General features: G+C 37.4%; 1 protein-coding gene across 3 annotated transcripts in view; it reads right to left on the bottom strand.

Annotated features, from left to right (window-relative positions):
• Nucleotides 1-19,771, bottom strand: part of SEC24D (SEC24 homolog D, COPII coat complex component) — a 121,318-nt gene that overhangs the window by 23,181 nt on the left and 78,366 nt on the right. For all 3 annotated transcript variants that reach the window (XR_003398333.1, XM_026848034.1, XM_026848035.1), the window contains exons 10-12: nt 5,146-5,284; nt 3,283-3,398; nt 324-448 (exon numbers count right to left, since the gene is read on the bottom strand). Coding sequence is in view for 2 of the 3 variants with exons in the window: in XM_026848034.1 (XP_026703835.1) it covers nt 324-448; nt 3,283-3,398; nt 5,146-5,284 (380 nt within the window). In the remaining variant the exon portion in view is untranslated. The remainder of the gene's footprint in view (nt 1-323; nt 449-3,282; nt 3,399-5,145; nt 5,285-19,771) is intronic.

Here is a 19,771-nt window from a genome sequence, read left to right as displayed (position 1 = left end):
CTGTTTCAATTTCATGAGAAAAGCAGCATTGCCATAAAAATCAAATCAAGTCAAAACTATAAGCTGAGACTTAGCTAGTAATACCACTAGAGTTCACTACAAGAAAGGAAAAGAACACAAGCTACATGTACAATTAGTATGACAGATTCTTTCCATGCGTACAGCAAGACCAGACATCAAAGTTTAAAAACTGCCAGCAGTGTTAAAATTAACATCTGGTCACTATCACCCCCAAAATGCCTGTACTGTAAGCGTGGACACTTTCTGTAGTTTCTTTTTACTTCTCAACACGGCAAAAGCAAAGCAGACTTCTGATTCTTTACCTTGGAAGTTTATCCAGCAGCGTCTTCAGTTCATCACATATAAGTTTCACTAGGCCACTGTTTATGTTTCTGTACGATACATCAATCATGAAGATATAAGCTGGTGGCTTTGGAGGCTTGTTGTTCTACAGAAAAAATGACCATTCACATGGAAAATTAGACAGTCTACCGTTATGTCAAAAAAATTTACAGGTAATACCATATGGCAATCCAAATCCAGCATTCAATTGTTTAAAAAATGCTATAGATCATAAACAGTAACTATTGCTGAAAGCTGTCACATGTAGGGTAAAGCCCAACCCTGGAATAAAACATTATTACTGGAAAATAGCATCCTAAAGGAATAAAATATGTAAAGAATAACAGTTATTAGATAAGATGAAACACAAACATCTTCTGTTGGTATTCAAGTGTTTAAACAAATTTGCCTTTTTTTTTTTTTCTGTACCCATACTGGTTTTGCATTCCCTTTATCAATATGCCATACCATTTTAGTAAGGTGAATGCTTAAATTCAGATTGTGTTAGCATTTGCCTCCAACAGCTGTTAAGTGATTTCTAACCAATCTGGAAACAGAAAATACAACTTAAGTACTGAACCAGCATTAAAATATCTCAGTTCTCAGCAGTAGCAATCATCTGCATCCTGTCTGTCTGTCTTGCTGTCTCATGCTCCAATGCATTCTGGACAGCTGAACTGTACTTTCAGGAATAAACTGACTTTCTGTAAGATAATCAAAGCATGAGAGTGGAACACTCAATGTATCCAGCAGTGACTTGGGCTGGTATGGACTCCTTTTGGAATTTCTCTTAGTCATACTGTAAGTGGCATACAAATCGTGACAGACACTGACACAAGTTAGTGCAAGTAAGCAGAAGTAAGACAAAGCCAGGTTTTTTCCAAATAACACAATGTAATGCTTAGAGATGTACTCGGGAAGAAGATCATATAAAGTGAACACGGCAACAGTAATCATCATAGTCCTTAAAAATCAGATTCCCTAATCCCAATAAAGACAAGTAGTGGTCATTACATGGTGTAATACAATGCAGGACAGCTTTTCCATTATACTGTTTCACCACCTTTCTATAGAGAGTTCTGACCACTTAACCAAATTATACTTGCTAAACTAAACCTCAGAAAACTCCATTTAAGAAAAAAAAATAATCTAACCCTTGAATGATGACTTACCCATAGTCCCTGGCATACTTTAAACTAAACTTAACATTATACCCTTGATGTCACTTCATCTGAATCATGTAGATCAGGATTAATTCCTGTGAACTAAAACCAGGCAATACTTTTCAAAGCTATTCTGTTTACTGTGCTTGGATTCCAGTTTCAAAATCTGTATCAAACACTACTTCTAAACTTCTGTATCGCATCACCAGTTATATAAAGAATCCCTGCACAATTTCTGACAAATATATGGTAGAAATGAGGACTTGTGCTCTTGCCACATCCGCTTAGCAGGAGCACAATAACGCAAAACAGCTGTTATTTGTTAACATTTTTTGTAGCTGTTCATCCTTGTCATTTGATAAGCACAAAAGGAAATGACTTCTCAGTTCTGGTCTTAAACTGGATTTATAAAAGAATTAAACCTTCGCAACTTGGAGCAAAATGAAAAATGCATTATAAAATAATGTTAACTTCTACAAAATTTAATGATTCAGCATTTCCAGCATGAGTGTTAATTTCCTAAGAGATTTCTTTTTTGTAACATTCTAGTAAGTCGATGGACAGGTCTTTGCAACAAGACAACAGACCTGCTCAATGACTTAACAAGGGAAACTCTCTGATTTAAGCTCTATGGCAAAAGCCACTGCACCCAAAGATGCATTGTGAGGATGGCATCACACAGGGCTACACTCCAGAATAGAGAAAAAGAACTGTGAAAATGGCACAGAGCCATTCAGTACACGTGAGTTTTCAAAAGTTTTGCTGCCAGAAATCAGCAAAGCTTAACAGAATTTGAAGCAGCTACACTGAATGTACACTGCAGATCCCATATTTCTGTAACACCTCACTACAATTTTCTCCTGTTGTGGGGTTCAACTCAGATTTCAATAAAATCTATATATGTTGCCTCAAGGATTTCACTGGATTTTGGAGCAGAACCCTAGTGAGAAAGCAGAGTTAAACCATTCATTTTCTTCATACCAGCAATAATCTGATGGTCTGAGGAAGTTAGCGGTATCTACTCCAAGACTTTTAGGATCAGTTGCCTTTCCTAACCTTATCATAACCTCCATTCCACTGACAGGAAGAAAATTCTGCCTGATTTCATCAAGAACAGAAAAATATGTCCACACTGTGGACAGACGAAATCATACTTGCAGTTTTGTAAAATGAACTAACAGTTTTGAAATGTTTAAGTAATTTATGCTTTCGGAAAAATCAAATACAGTTGTCTAATAAAATCAACTACAAATATTTACAGTGACTTGAATGGGCTTTGGATTGAGTTCTTCAGTGAGTTAACATAAGGAGAGAGAACCCATTCCATTGCAACTTACTTATTGGTTAGAATACTAAAACTACTCTTGCCAGGAAAAGATTACAAGGTCAAACTCCCTTGCTAAAGTTTTCAATATTGGGAAGGCAATTTAGGCACATATCTGTCTTCAAAATCAATACAAGACATGCGGCTAAAATGCCATGCTGCATCAGAATTTCAACTATATCCTCTAAACGGTGCAACATGCTAGCTAGGACCAAACCAACGCCCAATTAAAGACTGGTGATCTATGACATTGCTGCACTATTTGTTATTCTTACTTGCTAGTCTCATACTCTGTAGCACAAAAGAACAAAACATAATATCCTCCACATAAACAAACATTAAATTCTCTGCATATTCAGCTTACAAGTGCATTTACTCTACTGTAGATATTTAAAGGATTTTGTTTGTTTTGACATAAAATTGTAAATTAGTTTGCATACTGGAAATACTCACTCGGCAATAATCCAAAGTAGCAACGTATTCGTAAGATCCCAGAGATAGCTCTGGCCTTTCATAGTGGTCTACCCGTCGGCCAATGTGGTCCAGATGTTGAAAGAAGAATGGAGGGACTAAAAGCCAACAACAAAAAAATTTGTATTTTAGGGAGGAGGGGGACAACCCAACAACTTCTTTCAACAGATACAAGGTACTCACGTAGGCTCCTCTGTTACTGATCAGGGGAAGAGTTTAAACACTTACCCAGGTTGCATTAGTTTTATTTTCCCCACATTGTCTTAAAAAACCCCAACCAACCAAAAAATCACAACATTCTAGTAAGGCAGCTCCTTTTGTATTTGGAGGATAGGGCATCTTCCCCTGTAAACGTCCATAATTCTCCCACATCTACACTACTGGGCTCAAGTAGGTAAAACTGAGCCAGGTCACTTCTCCAGGTAGGAGCCTATTACCCTCAGGATAAAGACTTAACAGTGACTATTCTGTTAGTAGATACAGTCTCCTCACAGCTTGATTCAAACCAATCAGCCAGAGCTCTGCAGACGGGCAGCAGTAAACGCAGCACGTTTCCTAAAGCCTGTACTGCTTTATCCAAAATCACCACTTCACTGGAACTAGCTCTACAGGGTTCACAACCCCGGGCCTACTACACAGCAAAGTGCATAGGGTCTGTTATATTGAGAACCTTCTGCAGCTACAAATAAAATGTGCAGAACTCCAATGCATTAAGAGATGTTGGGTTTGACACCAACAACTTATATACAGTTAGTCTAACAGTTAAGTGTCACATTGGAGGAGAGTCACCTCTGGATTTCAGCTCTTCTTTCCTCAATCAATATATATTTAGTATGATTATTTTTCATATTTTTGCCTGTAAAAAGTGTATGTGTGTGAGTGGGGGAATAACGACTTAGTTTACTGGCCATTTTTAGTCCTCATTAAAGGTTTTTTTTAAAGTGCTTTCTGACTTGGATAAAAGACACCGTAGTAATACAAAGCACTGTTTCAAATGACACTGAAACTTAAATGTCTTTCTGAAAATGTTCACAAAACATTTACATTTCTCTTTATGAGAGTTTAAATTGCTAACAAACTATGAAATTTGTTATCTGCTATGCTTGCACAAACATTCCAGCATCAGGCAGAAAAGAGGCTGGCACGAGTCTGTCAAGGTTCACATTTCAGAGTTGAAAAGATTACTGTATTAGGGAAAGCACTATACTGCTGTGATCCAGCTGAGGAAATCCAGCTTGATACAAATGTCTAGAAAGGCTAGTTCTGGCAAAGATTTGGGATTTAGCCAAGAGCACAAGAACAGTTATGAGTCACATGCAGCACACTTGAACAAATATGGCATGGTATCTTCTGTGAAAACCAACACTTGTCACGGTAAGATTAATAGGTTATTTAACCATTGCATCCACAGTCATGGACAGGACTAGGGTAACATAGTTCTCAACATATGGTTCTTGCTAGACATTTAGACCTGAAGAAATTAATTTTTTCCACACAAAAGTTGCTTTCAGTTAGCAATACAAGCAGCTTTGTCTCCCATGTTGACATAATATTTTTAAATAAAGTTTTGATTGTATCAGACTGTACTTCATCAGTACAGTCTGATACAATGAGTCAGCATTTTTTTTTTTTTTTTTTTTTTTTTTTTTTAAATTCTACATAACAAATGTTTCTACATGTTTCTCTCTGGTAGGATTTTTTGTATTTGTGAAATAGGCCTAGTGACTGAATCTCATTAAACTATCTTCTCATCAAGTCAGCAAGTCAAGAAAATAATTTTAGAGATATAGTTTATTTTTAGTTTTATGGAATTTGTATGACTCAGATCAGAAAAACACCACTTACCATCATTTACACAACTGCAAAATCCACACTGGTATCTTCTTCCACCTTCAATAAACTGCATGAAGGGACACATGTAAGCTTTGCACCGGTTGCATCGGATTGGTCCAGTCTCACCGTGGTTTACAACGTAAAGAGGTGTCTAGATGAAGAGGTGCATGAAGTTATTTTTAAATTTTTTTTTTCAAACAATGTAAACTTGAAACCAAATAGACTTTTGTTACAGATCACCTGATCAAGTAATTATTCACTGCTCAGCCTTCTCCCAAAATCTGCAGTATGGTTGGCTTAACCCCACAGATCCCCTGAGGGGCTAAATTTACAAGTTCACAGGCCACATTCTGATATTTATCAGAATGAGAGTAAGGATTCACACCAAAAGCCTACAGAGTTGTGAAAGCATTGGAAGTTAAGGGCTCCAGGTCGATTTTCTCCCACAAAGGGTTTCTACAGCTTGCCAAGAGAAATCTGCTGGAGTCAGGTATTTTGCCTTCTCTGTCAGATTGATCTTTTCCTGAACAAACTGCTGTTCGTCTATTGCAAATGGTCTCTTGTACAGGTACTTGCTAAGAAAGCTTCTCATATTTGGTCCTAAATGCTGCCCCCGCCATGCTGCCATGTTACATGGCATACTAATGTTTAAATGCTGTCAGGGTCACCAGCTAAAGTAGATGTAGAAGAAATACTAATATTTATTGAAGGAAAGTACATACAGCAAACAAATACTGTATCTCAAGCACTTGTCAGTTTAATTACACTGACCATGCTTGCTTATAGCCTCTGCCAAAAACCGCAGCTAATGGAATACATTTTCCAGATGCCTCTTTCAGTAATAACTGTGCAGCAATTGAAAGATTCCTGTGATTATACTTAATGTTAGAAAAGTCATACTTGAAACCCCTACAAAAAAATGGAGTCTGCTCAATTATTTGTAAAACTTTGTTTTGTATTTTTATTTTTTCTTACTCCCTTCAATCCCAACTAAAAATCTCTGAACATAAGAATAAGAAAAGAAATCCAGAGTTGCACAGAGACCTCTGCAAGAGGAAAAATGCTGACAGCCTTTGAATGCTCAAACATTACCACTAGCATATTCACTTTTTTTTTTAATTATTGTGTCTCTTCTTACAGAATGGACATATTTTATCTATTACACACTTCATCTTTTATTGGAGCATAAGAGTCTTTGAATACATAGAAAATCATTCACATCCTTCTAACATTCACTGCTTACATACATTTTATTGTTGGTTTATATTTTACAGAGACTATTTTACTCAATCATTTCTCTAAAGAGTTTAATGTTTTTTGCCATGGATTTTATACATACAAGTAGGTTTTTACTACATGGGTTTTAAGTGCTCCCTCCTGCTCCACTGAGATCTTAGTTTGTGTTCTTTTTTCTACGAAAATTGAGTTTAACACAAATTAACCAATAGTGTCAGCTGGCAATGTATCAGGGTCATTTTTCAGACATGAAAGCCTTGGCTATAAAACCTGCTCAACGGCCACAATCGCTTACTAAGTTTTAAAGCTTCTGGGTTTTGTTCATTACTTAGCAATTTTCTGATTATCATACTGCTGTATTAGTTTAATGAGGGCTGGATCTGGTTTGCAGTTAATATTATTATAGTATCTGACCTGGCAGGGGAAAAAACCCAAGATTTAAACAACTCCTGATGCATTTAGACACGTTGATTTAGTAATTTTAAACCTGGGGTTTATACATTTAATGTTATCCAAGAGCAAAGAAAAATTACCCTTCAATGATCATATTTTGAAATACCAAAATTAAGACCTTTACATAAGAAGCAAGAACAATCAAAAAAATAAATGCCATAAAGTTCAGAGCCTAGATGTCTACATTCTTATAAATACTTAATAAATTACCTTTTTTAAGACAGCAGAAATAGAAAGAATGTGTTTTTTTTCACTTATTACAAAGTATTTTTTAAAATGTGGTGTTAAGAACCTCAGTAGCCTAAGGGTTATGTTTGCAAAGATTTGCATGCATGTTTAACTTTATGCATTAAATGGTTGTCTTGAAGTTACTGAGATTATGTGCAGTGCATGAGGTTAAAATGTGTTCAAGTCTTTAAGAAAACAGTATCCACAGGCAATGTTCTGCAAACATACTAGGCTGGATTCTGTTTTGTCTTGCCCAGAGAAATAAAGGATGAAACACCAATAAAATCATAAGGCAGAAGCTAGCTATTTTTTAAATGAAGCAAACCCAAACAAAAATGCATAGAATAGAATTAAGGATTTTGTCTGACAAAGAAAAATCCTGTAAAAAAGCCCTGTGTACCTTTATTGATTTATTTATTTGGAATTTTTTGAAGTTAAATGGAATTTTAATTTTAGTATTTTCTTTAAATAATTAAAAACATTACATCTACAGTAAACATCTAATAATAAAGCTATCTGTACAATAATTTCAAAGTAAGCACTCAGATGGAAAGCATCAAAAACCCCCTTCTTGATGTGAACACCACATCAAGAAGTGACAGAAACATTACCTCAAGCTGAATTCTTCCATGGCATTACACCATAACACTAGAGATTCTACTCATTGAGAGAAAGTAATTTCTGTTTGTGTGTGTAAACTGCTATTGCATTTCCAACTGTCAAAATAACTTCTGTCAGGTTGAATTCACTTTTTTTTTAAAAATAGGTAGATACCCATGGGAATGTACAAAGATAGACAATACTGCACATGCATTAAAAATCAAAAAGTATTAAGTTTAAACTAATTAATACATAAAAGAAAAACAGTCATAAAAGAGATATTGTACTAAGTGGGAAAGTCTTGTTGATGTGCTCCACTCTCTGTAGATGTCACTGTATACCAGAAGATAAAGCAGAGATCTGTTTATGGTCCCATGAAGTCAGTGGCAAACTCTCATAGGAGCAAGGGAGTAAGTTAAAAAAAAAAAAGTCGTTTTTATTTGTTTAAACAAATGCAATAATCCTTTCTCTTTTGCCTTTCCACCTATAAAGTATCAGCATTTTCTTTTTCTCCTCACTTAAATCTCTACCAGAAATAAATGCATCAAGTTAGTTATCTACCATAACATTTGCTGTATTTGTGGACTTGTTATGGCCTTACATGTTTCTTCTCCCCATCTCTTCACAAACCTCATCCAATTTGCCTATTTAGACCACCTAATTGAGAACAGAGACATACCTCACAAAAAGGAACATTCAGGTATGGATTGTTAGCGTTCCAGCACTATCAAAATATAGATATTTCTCACAACCAATGGCTAAACTCTTGGTAGCCTAAATCTGAACAGGACACATAAAAGGGATTCCTTTTATATAAGTCAAACAAGTAGAGAGGCAGAAAGAATCAGCTGTACTGAGAGGCCCAACATTATAGTTTTAGGTTAAAGTAAAGGAGGGCTGGGCAGAAGAGATGGGAAATGCTGTAAGACCTGCATAAACTTTCCCTTCTCTGGAACTTCAGGGCCCCACTGGAGTGCAAGTTCTGAAAGCCAATCTGATAAACCATAACTTATCCTACCATTAGTCCAAATATAGCTGTGATAGCAAGAGCTTTACTTTGAAAATATTTCCGGAAGAACATCTCTCAGGAGTCAGAACAATATCACACAGCAATAGACAGACACAGGTGGCACAGCTCCAAGATGAAATACATCCATAAAAATTTCCAAAGGGACTGTAACCTGTGCTTTAAAGTCTAAGAAAGCTGCATTACTATTGCTTGCTGTAAAAATGAAGTCCTGACACACTCCTGAGGATTTCCTATGATGCCTGCAAAGTATCACCATATTCATATTGCAGGATCAGGGCCACAGCTGGAAAGCGTAAGTGCAGGAGTAAAGACTGTGAAGAAGCTCAACATCGTCATGCCACATCTCTAGAAAGATGTTCTAAAGAGAAAAATCGTAAGAGAGAGGGTCTCTGGAGAGCAAGAGATGCGTACGCAAACACTAAAGAAAACTAGCCATTGAGCACACAAGAAAATAAAATATATATAGCGATTGTTTTCATTGCCAGACTGGCATACGGACTGGGCTGCAAGAAAGCCTTTTGTAGCTGTGCTGCAAGACATCTGCACATGCGACGAACATCCCACCTTGTGTTTGCCTTTTCCTACCTACCACAGCTAAGGCAGATTCCTATCCACTCCTTGACACAGACCCTATCAGTACAGTGACAAGCCTACATCATGAGTTACATTTCTACCCCTATTGTATGGTGCATTTAACACTTCAGCACTGAAACAACAGGAATGTTATCGCATTAAAAAGAGGCCCACACAGCTTGCAATGTCTTGCTACACCCCGGAGAAACAGAAAAACTCTTTCCATCAGTGCAGTTTTCAGTTAGATCAGTGTCTCTACCACACTCTTACTCATCCCCACAAGAAGAGGAACTTGCCACCAGGTGTTCTACTTCTGAAGAACATTACTGCTTGAAGACATGGAGGGTCACTCTACACTATATAACACTGTATACTATGCATATACTACAAGTTGCCTTTTCAACTACAAATTACCTCAGGGACAAACGATCCTGAAAACACACCCTGTAAAAACCCCAGATTTAGAGGAGCTAAGATTTCAAGACGTGTTCAGATGAGGGCTATTTGTTTCAAAAGGAAGACTATCTCATAGATTTGGAGAGCTGAACAGATACGTAACTCCTGATGATTTCCAGTAAGACAGCTCCATAAAATTATACACCATGATCAGGAGCACCAGAGCAGATAAAAGTATTTTATACTTCTGATGTACAGCGAACACTAAACACTGTATTTGCATGGCTGATTAACAAAAAGAAAAAGACACAAACCTGCCACCTATTCCATCTAGACAGTTCATTAAGCAGACAAGCTGAGCAGTTTACCCAGGCAACAAATTCAGAAACGCAGTGTTTCTGGAGTTATTACTTACACTTACACTGATGCAAGTTTTATTATTAAGATAATCATATGAGAATCCTAAGATATGCTATTCAATATAACTTTCTAGTGAACAGAGAAAGCTGTTGGCCAAGCGTGGTATCACTGCACCAACTAAATCTTGTGTTTGATTAATACAGTAAAGAGATGAGGAAAAACCTCCTCTGGATAATCAAAGAGTACTTAAGTGTAACAGTGATGCTTTTGGAAAACAAAAAAAACAAACCTAGGTCACGAACCCAACTGTGTCTGTTTCCTAGGACTGTTGAAGAGGTTTTTTTTCTTTTATTATATCATCATAGATTGTTTTTGAGAAAGATTAACCAGTCTACAAATAATCCCTTGGTTCTGAATTGCTTTAATGATTTGCATTAAAATGTCAAGAAAGCATTTCCCTTTATGATGTTTTGACTGTCTTATCAGAAGCCACTCCCATTGAAAACAGAAATTATTTTGCCTATTCTTGGTTTTTCAATGTTGAACATTACCAGTTTCCTCAGCTGATGACTCAATCCAATCTGGAGTATCTTCTCTGCAGGGTTCACAGCAGGTTCAAGTATTTTCTGTAACACAGACCTCCTTCATTTATTTCCTTGTTTGTTTGCATAAACTGCAGTGCAGCTAAAGCATCAACCACTTGACGCAGTATCTCTTGGCTCTATCCTGATTTTTACAGACCACATAAAAAGGCAAGAAGCACGTTCAAACCTTCTTGCTCAAAAAGCCTCCAGACCCAGGCTGAATATTCACCTGCATACGTGGCAGTGCAGAAAACAGTGGCACGGTAGCTGAATTTCACATTGACAGTGAACACGGGATATGATCTAGTGTGTACTAAATTAAAGAGAAAACTAGTTACTGATTTCAGTGGATCATATTTCAGATTACCCTTACTCAGCACTCCCTTTTGAAGAAGACTATTGTCATTGACAGAATAGAGTTGGCAGTATGAAGAGTGTAAATACAGGCTACTATTCAACACAAGAAGGAGGATGTTAAAGAGTTTGAGGATGGGGAGAAAATACATGTAATAACAGTAAAATTTTGATGTAAAGAAACACCAAAATTAGTTGACTTACTTCTTTAGAACTTCTGTATCATCCAGGTAACAGAATGGGGGAAGGGGACAGGAGAGACAAAGAGGGCAAAAAGTTTACTGTCCGTGCTTAAGAGAGGCACACAAGTTCTCCAGGAATACCAAGCGTTAACAAGTCAGCGCTCTCCAGCACTTCTCAGCTTTGAAGTGCTGACTGTTATTTGGATGTACGGACATGCTGTATCTCAAGTGAAGGTCAGCAGCCAGGATTAACTGATGATATAAGCAGGAGCGTGAAATTGGATAATCAAGAAACTGTGCTGAACAACAGCACTTTAAAACAATCAGATCTCAAGCAAGACCTGCCTCAGCTCAGTCTATACTGATCCTAGCAAGAGTGGGAGCTGGTGCAGAGGAACACACAAAAGAGAACAAGGTGTAAAAGGCAGACAAAACTACCCTAGGACAGTGCTGTCTTCATCATGTTGTTCTACCCCCTTCCTGTTAGCACCCCTTAGAGCAATATGCACACGTTAAATCATATGAGAGGACTCAAGTTCATGCTTGTACTAATGCACAGCTCCACTTCCCACAGATCACTATCACAGATAGTCCAGCACTGCTGTCCTTGCCTGAGATTTTTAGGCATGATTGTCATGCTAGCTGCAAAACCACTGAAAAATAAGGCAGCAAGTTTTAGGAAGCTTCTCTACCAGGTAGGTAGTCTAGCTTTATCAATCACGTAAGTTTCACAATAAGATTAGAAGTTTGATTTTCAGTGATCTGTTCTCTGTCTAGCTTGAAATTCATTCAGCACAGAACAAAATAAAAGATATTTAGCAATATATTTTACAGAAGTAAATAGAATTCTTACAGACACCTCACTGGGCACCATTTTTATTTTTTGCAGATCACTGCTGAAGAGCTCTAGAGGTTCTTCACAATAGCAGACAGAATTTGGGCTCCAAATAATATTACTACTGACCACTTCTTGACAGGCCTAGTCTCTTATATGTGCTGTATGGTCACATTAATGTTAATTTACCCTTCACATAAAATTTTTCAAGATTACTAAATAAATCTAACACCACAGCTTAAAATACAGGCACAGCCTGTAACACACAAAGATAACAGGTAAACTGGCATAGCAATTCTGGTTTAGAAGGTCAAAGTCCATTTAACACAAACACAGCTGTACCATTTCTAACACACTCTAGAACATCCTTAGAATAGCCAGCCCATCAAGCAACACTCCAAACAGTACCTGTAGAACATACAGCTCAGCTCTAGCTTTAGGGAACAAATATTTAAGTTTGTAAATAAATCTAAACATAGTGCAGTGATCCCTGAAGCAACGTTTCTCCCCTACATGAAAATCTGCATCAGAAGAACATTATCAAGGTTATTCATGGCTTTGTAGCAAGAATGAAACCAAAACCCAACTTTGGATTTCATTCTGGTCTGCTGGGCTGTTGACAACTTTATAATAGAGACCAAATATGTAGCTTTATTTTTATACACACACACTTATATAGGTGGCTAGACAGGGGTCTGTGTGTATACATCTATATAAAATACTTTTCAGCATTTCAGAGAAAAGAAATTGCTTAGTTAAGATCACCCACAAAAGTCTAATGAATGGAGGGCTTCTTTTCTTCTCAAACTTGGAGCTGTTTCTCTTTTGTTAGAAGGCATTACTGTGACTTTTTAAACTGACTACTTATGTTTGCATTCCTGAGAGCTTTCTATAATAGGAACTCTCTTGCTCCTATTTTTGTGCAGCCAAACATATTAAAGAAAGAAACTTTAATTAGGAAAAAAGCATAGACAAGTTTAAGAATGTTTTAATTGGAGATGGCTAAAATAGCTCTGCTTATCTGAAGGCCTTCTTGAACAATGTTTGTTAGTAAACATGCCTCTAAGGCTAATGAATCCATTTCCACTGAAGTGAGAAAGAACTAGGCATACTTAAAGTGTCATGCTGCATTCACAAGCCAACTAACTATAGCAAGCCAACTGCCACAGGAGTACTTAGAAAATATAAGGAGAATTTTTGTTCTGTGATGAAAAAGCAGCACTATCTTCACCTCTGAACAAGGATATTTGGGATGAGTTTAATGCCCTTTTTAAAAGTCAAGTCCTTTCTACAACATTAGTTCTGAAGGTCAGTAGAAAAACTAGCTGTTACTTCAAAAATACCACACCAGGTAGGAATGTTCATACTGTCTAGTCTCTCTTCCATGAACACTTTTGCTACTATGATAGCTGGGATGCTTCAAGCAAATTCCAGAACCATTAATAATGTTTGTATGCGAGGAGCAGCTGAGGGAACTGGGGGTGTTTAGTCTGGAGAAGAGGAGGCTGAGGGGAGACCTCATCGCCCTCTACAGCTCCCTGAGAGGAGGGTGCAGAGAGCTGAGGATGGGTCTCTTTAACCAAGTAACAAGCAACGGGACAAGAGGTAATGGCCTCAAGTTGCACCAGGGAAGGTTTAGACTGGATATTAGGAAGCATTTCTTTCCAGAAGGGCTTGTTGCGCATTGGAATGGGCTGCCCAGGGTGGAGTGGAGTCCCCATCCGTGGAGGTGTTTTAAGGGTCTGGTCAACATAGAGCTGAGGGATCTGGTGTTGTTGGGAACTGTCAGTGTTAGATAAACGGTTAGACTGGATGACCTTCAAGGTCCTTTCCAACCTAGATGATTCTGTGATTCTGTGAATGCTAAGCTATAGCTGAATGTCACAAGTAAGGGGCTGTTATGGGCTAAGCAATCCTGCAAAGGGCACAGACTTATTCCATTGCTCCTTTACTCTAGGGCTGAGGAGGTAATCTATGCCTCTATTTAGCAAGCATGGATTACCTAATTCTGTATAGACACCATATGAAAAAGCAGCCCCCTCCACTTATTTCCTGTCCTACAAGAAGAGGAGCTTCCCCTCCCACAGAACCACTGAAGGGACATTCTGTGAGAGAAGGCTTAGTATCTCCTATTTTTCTAAAGGGCAGCATTAGAGTCTGCTATGATTAGCACATAGATGTTAGTTTGATACAAAAAACCTAAGAACAAATCACTCAATCACAACCCATCCCCCCAGCATCAGCTTCCTATTCTTTAAAAAAAATATTCTGTCTACATAATTACACACTTTACATGCTTGCAACTAAAATACAATACTGCACTAATACGCACAGATAAATAAAATACATATAAACTGAAAATGCAACAACTTCAGTTTAAAAAACAAAACACAAAATTTTCCTCCTGAACTTACTAAATACCAGTGTGTTCTCACTCTGTAAAGTTTCCAAGGTAACTGAGTAACATCTCTGACAGCTTAAGGTTAGGGCTTACACAGTCTTATAATGTTTAATTGATGCTGTTGCTATGATCAACTTCAGCCAGTGCATAAAAGGAGACAAACACCATTTCAGGAGAGCAACGTGCAGTCTGTAGAGGAAAATACACATGCAGAACGGCCAATGCCATTCAAGCAGCTATTCTGAGTTACAAAATTATCTAGCGATAGCCAAGAATTTTGCATTTGCGTGTCATTTTTGTTGGCAAAACAAATTATCAATATTGTTGACCAGCTAATTAAGTGGATATGAATGTTACTTTTTATTTCCCTTCTATAGGCACTATTGCTTATTCAGGTTTTTCTTCTGCTGTTACAATTTTGAAGAACAGACAGTCTCCAACTTACCAGAAATTAACTACAACATCTTTATAAAGGCATTTTCAGAGTCTATATTTCCAATTTGTAAAAAATTAATCAGGAACTCTGATTACAATATGAATAAGGTTTATATAAATGTCGAATTTTCAAGCCACTGCCCCCATCTCTTTCAGAATTATGTCTTTACCATATCAACAATGGTGCATGGAACAACATAACTACAGAAGTATTCTAAAGAGTACACTTGAAAAGTATTTTAAAATGTACAGAGAGGCAGAAAAAACTAAATCAGGAAATTTACTTGAATTAGGAAAAGCTCTGCTGCCAAAGCCTTTGCTAAATTTGTCTCTAAAAGGTTATTCTAGTTACAGAGCGTAGTTACAGTCCAACAAGCTAACAAAAAACTCTCTCCTAGATGATGAAGTCTTGGGAAGCAATCCAATTACAAATGCTTTACTACCAAATGCAGACTAGCACGGGGCATACTCCATAAAGCAAGCTTCATCTAATACAGGGTTTATGCACCTCTAAATTAGGCATTGTGAAACCTAGCTTAAGGCACTGGCCTCCACAGTGATATAAAACTTTCTGGGTGAGCTACCTGGCGATGCTTGAGAGTTCCGGGCTCCCCACTCCCATGCATGGGAGAGGTAGGCACCCCAGAGGAGCTATGTAAAATCCCCAGACATTAGCCTGGCAGTAGATAATTGAAAAGATTAAAATAAAATAGCAGCAACAGCACAACAAACACTGTCAAATACCCATCCTGCTCCATAGTTCAGGTAGACTCAGAACTGCAAGAACAGAGTCTCACAGTTCTCTCCCAAATGAAGGCATCAACAAGGATGCTTTGGAACTTGTTTTATTTTAATATCTGGAAAATGGAAGAAATAGTATTGCATAGGCTTACATTACCAGGGTGGTATGCAGCAATGAGTTCAGGATACCAGTTTATGACACCTGGACAGTCTCTGTAGGGATTAATTGTTCCAAATAGCTCAACCACGGATTGGTGGTAAAAATACCAAGCCAGTCCTAATAACGAAGAGGAAGGTCTGGTAGCATGGTCCTATCCCAAAACTAATTGGCCTAGTTGTCATCTACAGTGTGGTATTGGTGCCTGTGCTCTCCTTCTGGTCTGCTGACTTCCACCTGTGGAAGTTTAAACAGATTCAATAAACCCTTCTGTACGAAGTGGCACACATAGCTTGGTGGTCAGCCCCTCTTTCTTGGAGGGTGAAAAAGCATTTCAACGTTGTCAGAGTAAGTGTCCTAGCTATTATGTTCTAGCACATCTGCAGGGTTTCTACTCTCACTGCGTTTTAGAAAAGCATGAGAATTAGTACAGATTTGACAGTGTGCCTCAGAGACACTGACAAAATCATTCACTGCTGTGTCTTGGACAATCCAGAGACCAGAACTGGTGAGCATACAAAGTAGTCTGTCCTATTTACAATTCAGAGATAACAAAATATTATCTCCTCACTGGACAACAGCTGCTGGTTTTGCTGTGGAGTACTCATTTGGAAGGAGGAAGCTTTTGTTACCTACACTGGAGAGAAGGCCAGTATTGTCAATAGACATGAAGCACTTCTGAATAGCCTAAGATACAAAGGGTCAAATGAAGTCTACGCAAAGGAAAAAGGTCATTAAACGGTCAATAAACTCTGACATTTCCTGTAGTTGTGAATATGAAGAAGCAGTTCAAGTCAAGTCCCAAGTACATATGGGGATTACAAAGTTACAAGCCAGCATTGAGAAGAGTGAGACATTTCAAACCAGGCAACAAGGCAAAATTGTCACCAATTTCTCTTTCAGAACCTTTTCTTTACAAAGTTTTCTTAAAACTATCATCTTTTGACAGTTTAAAAAAGCCTACATGCAATTCCTGTTTAAAGAGACTCACAGCATGAAATTGCTCAACTGTACATGAAACCAATTGCTTCCATAAGCTTCAGTGCCCAAAAGAAAAAAAAAAGCTGCAACACAAAAAGAAACTTTACAAAGAACTGGGTGATCCCAGAGCTACAGACCAGCAAGTCCTACTTCCACAGAAAGTAAACTGATAGATACTACAATGGAAGAGAACATAAAAAGACACACAGATAAACAGGATATATAGAGGAGGGATGTCACAACACACAGATCTATTGAGTTCTGTCAAGAGTCAGGCACCATGCAGATAAGCATGACCTAGCTGATATAATGTACTCCTTTTGAAAAAAATCTTTTAATAGAATCCCTCATCAACTGCTCTTAAGTTAACTAAATTCTCATGCAATAATGGAGGAAAGTTCTTCTGTGAATAAGTAACTAAATAAAAGGGTAAAATAAAAATGATTGCTTTTTACAGCGGGTAAATGTTATCAAGCAAGCACCTCAAGTACCTATTTTGCAGTCTGCTTTTTAACACATCCCTAGTAGAAAGGAGCAGTCAGTAAGGTATTTAGCTGGAATTGTTTCATATTGCCTGCAACCTAAGCCTTCCTCACTCTCCTCACACTAAAGTTCTGCATGAGCACATAACCACTAATAAATGCATACGGCTATGTAAAAACATGTTTCAAACTAAAGCTACAGCCTGCTCACCCTTCTTACTAGCTACAGAATACAGACAGCAGAACCTGAGTCCCCACTGAGCCCAGAGAGGAGATGGCAAGAGTGTGGGGACTGCCCTAATTCTTCATATTTATTTAACATTTGAATGACTTATTTAAAACCCAAAGGAGCAGACTTGTGGTCTAAAAGAAAATTCACACTCTGGTACTTGACTTTATTCTTGAAACAAAAAAATATTTAGAGCATTGCATCATGTGCTAGTTATTCACCTCAATTTTTAGCTTCTGCTACCCTTCCAACTCTACCTAGGAAACCTTACTAGCATCCCTGTAAAAACCATGGCTTTCCAAACAGTTCAGCAGCACTGGTCATCATCAAAATTCACTATTCATAAAAGGCTTTTAGTTCATGAACACCAGTGTTTCTGAGAAGTAATTCCATTTCAATTTTATCTTTTAACTAGTTAAATAACTGAGGATAAAATGAAAAGCGAAATACTAAATTCCCACCAATTAATATTAAAAAAAAAAATTCAATAAGAAAGAACATGATAGAGAACAATGACACAAAACTACCAAGAAGCAAGAAGGTAATTTACATATCTAAATATTTAAAACCATAGATAATTATTTGGAGTTGTTTATGTTAGATTTTACAACATGAAATACACTTAACTACCTTTTGTTAGCAAGCTGTATTAAATATTAAATCAAGATCACACTGTTTATTCAGGCTCTGGAAACATTCATGCATCTCCAAAACAAATTCATGTAGGGCTTGGTCTATGATGATAACTGTGAGAGCTAGTTTATTTTTATAGACTGTTGCTAAAGCACTGGTAGACTAAAAATAAATTCTGTCAAACAACTATACTGTATTCTCAATCTGTAACAAACAAATACTTTCCATAGATCATCCAAATCAGGAGAGTGAAAATTAACTGTTATTTCTGAGAAATAATAAATAAGGACTTGGTAAAGATAAGATTCAGAAACATCTAGAGTTGTTAAGACACTGGGCAGCAAGTGGGTAAGGCATGAATGTTTCAACAGTCTTTGTTTAGAATGATATATAGCATACATGTAATGTTGTTTATAGTTTACAGAAAGATTTCTGGTGGCTGACTTCTTAGTTTATAATTTTCTAGACTGGCTGTAGGCTTTTTTTAGTAACCTTTGAGAGACTGTGTGCCCTTTAACTTTCAACTTGAAGGCTTTTCAGAATAAAGCCATTTCACTTGCTCTGCTCTTCTGGAGCTCAGTGCCTATAATGTCAAGGGTTGCTAACTTAGCTGCTCCTGGGATATCAAACACAATCCTAAATGATCTCTATTGAACGGTCTCTACTTATGAAGTAAAGCCTCCTTTGTGAAATTTTCTTCAGCGTAGCCAGTTTTACTATTTAAATTTTGATAATGACTTCTCTAGAATGTTTTCATTGTGCAGTTTTACCAGGTTACCTGTGAACACCTGAAATGCTGCTATTAAGCTGCATAAGATTGTTCTTACTCTTTCAACTATACATTGCTGCGGAGTTGAACTTTCCTCTCTTGATGTGAAGACTGATACTGCAGCCTACTGGTATAGGTATATTTTTGTCTTGCTTTGTATTCACTTATGATGGCCTTGTGTCCTCTCAACTCAGAATTTCCACTAAACTTCTAGATGTTATCAAACTTCTCAGATACAGTATTACTCCACCAGGTCTTGACTACCTGGGGACTTCTTAGCATGGTATAAAGCAACAGCATCTTTGTCTTTTCACTCCATTATATTTCTGTAATTTTGAATCTGTTCTTTCTTACTGCAGGGGCAAACCATGTTTATTTTGGGGTCCCCCACCCTCCCACATTAAACTTACTCGAAGACATGCATGAGATCTTTTCATTTAACATCCTTACCTAGCACCACAATGATTTAACTTTGTGATTTTATTTTCTCCTTGTATCTCATTCTTTACTCAAAATGGAGATATATGTTGTACATGTCTTCAAAAGATGTCCCTGTTCAAGTCTGTGTATTTCTAAGCTCCTGACAGTTTTTTCTCTTAATTAAAAAAATTATTCACTTTGTACACTAACATTCCCACTTTGCTTTTTGGAGCCCCTGTGTGGACACTCCACTTTCCCCCAAAGAACCCACAATGACTAATGAACTTACACCCACCTTTCACACATGCTGAAATCCCAAATTCTCTTTTTCCAGGTTGGATCTCCAAACCTGAAGAGTATTTCTGAGAAAACTACTGTAAAGTCACTAGACCCACACTCTTTATTTGAAAGCTCCCAGGATCTTTTATCTCCATCTCTGTGTTCTTAGTCAAAGAAAACAAATCTTCAAAGCTCAATTTCCAGTTGACTACTGTTTCTATCAATGCTATTAACAGCTTGGGGTTTTAAAATTCATTACAGGCATTAATTCCAAAACTTC

This window comes from Athene cunicularia (genome assembly GCF_003259725.1).
Source record: "Athene cunicularia isolate RWA chromosome 4 unlocalized genomic scaffold, athCun1 chr4_part2, whole genome shotgun sequence".
NCBI classification, from domain to species: Eukaryota; Metazoa; Chordata; class Aves; order Strigiformes; family Strigidae; genus Athene; species Athene cunicularia.
The sequence above is the reverse complement of the archived record's forward strand: the minus strand, read 5'-3'. Positions and strand labels throughout refer to the sequence as shown.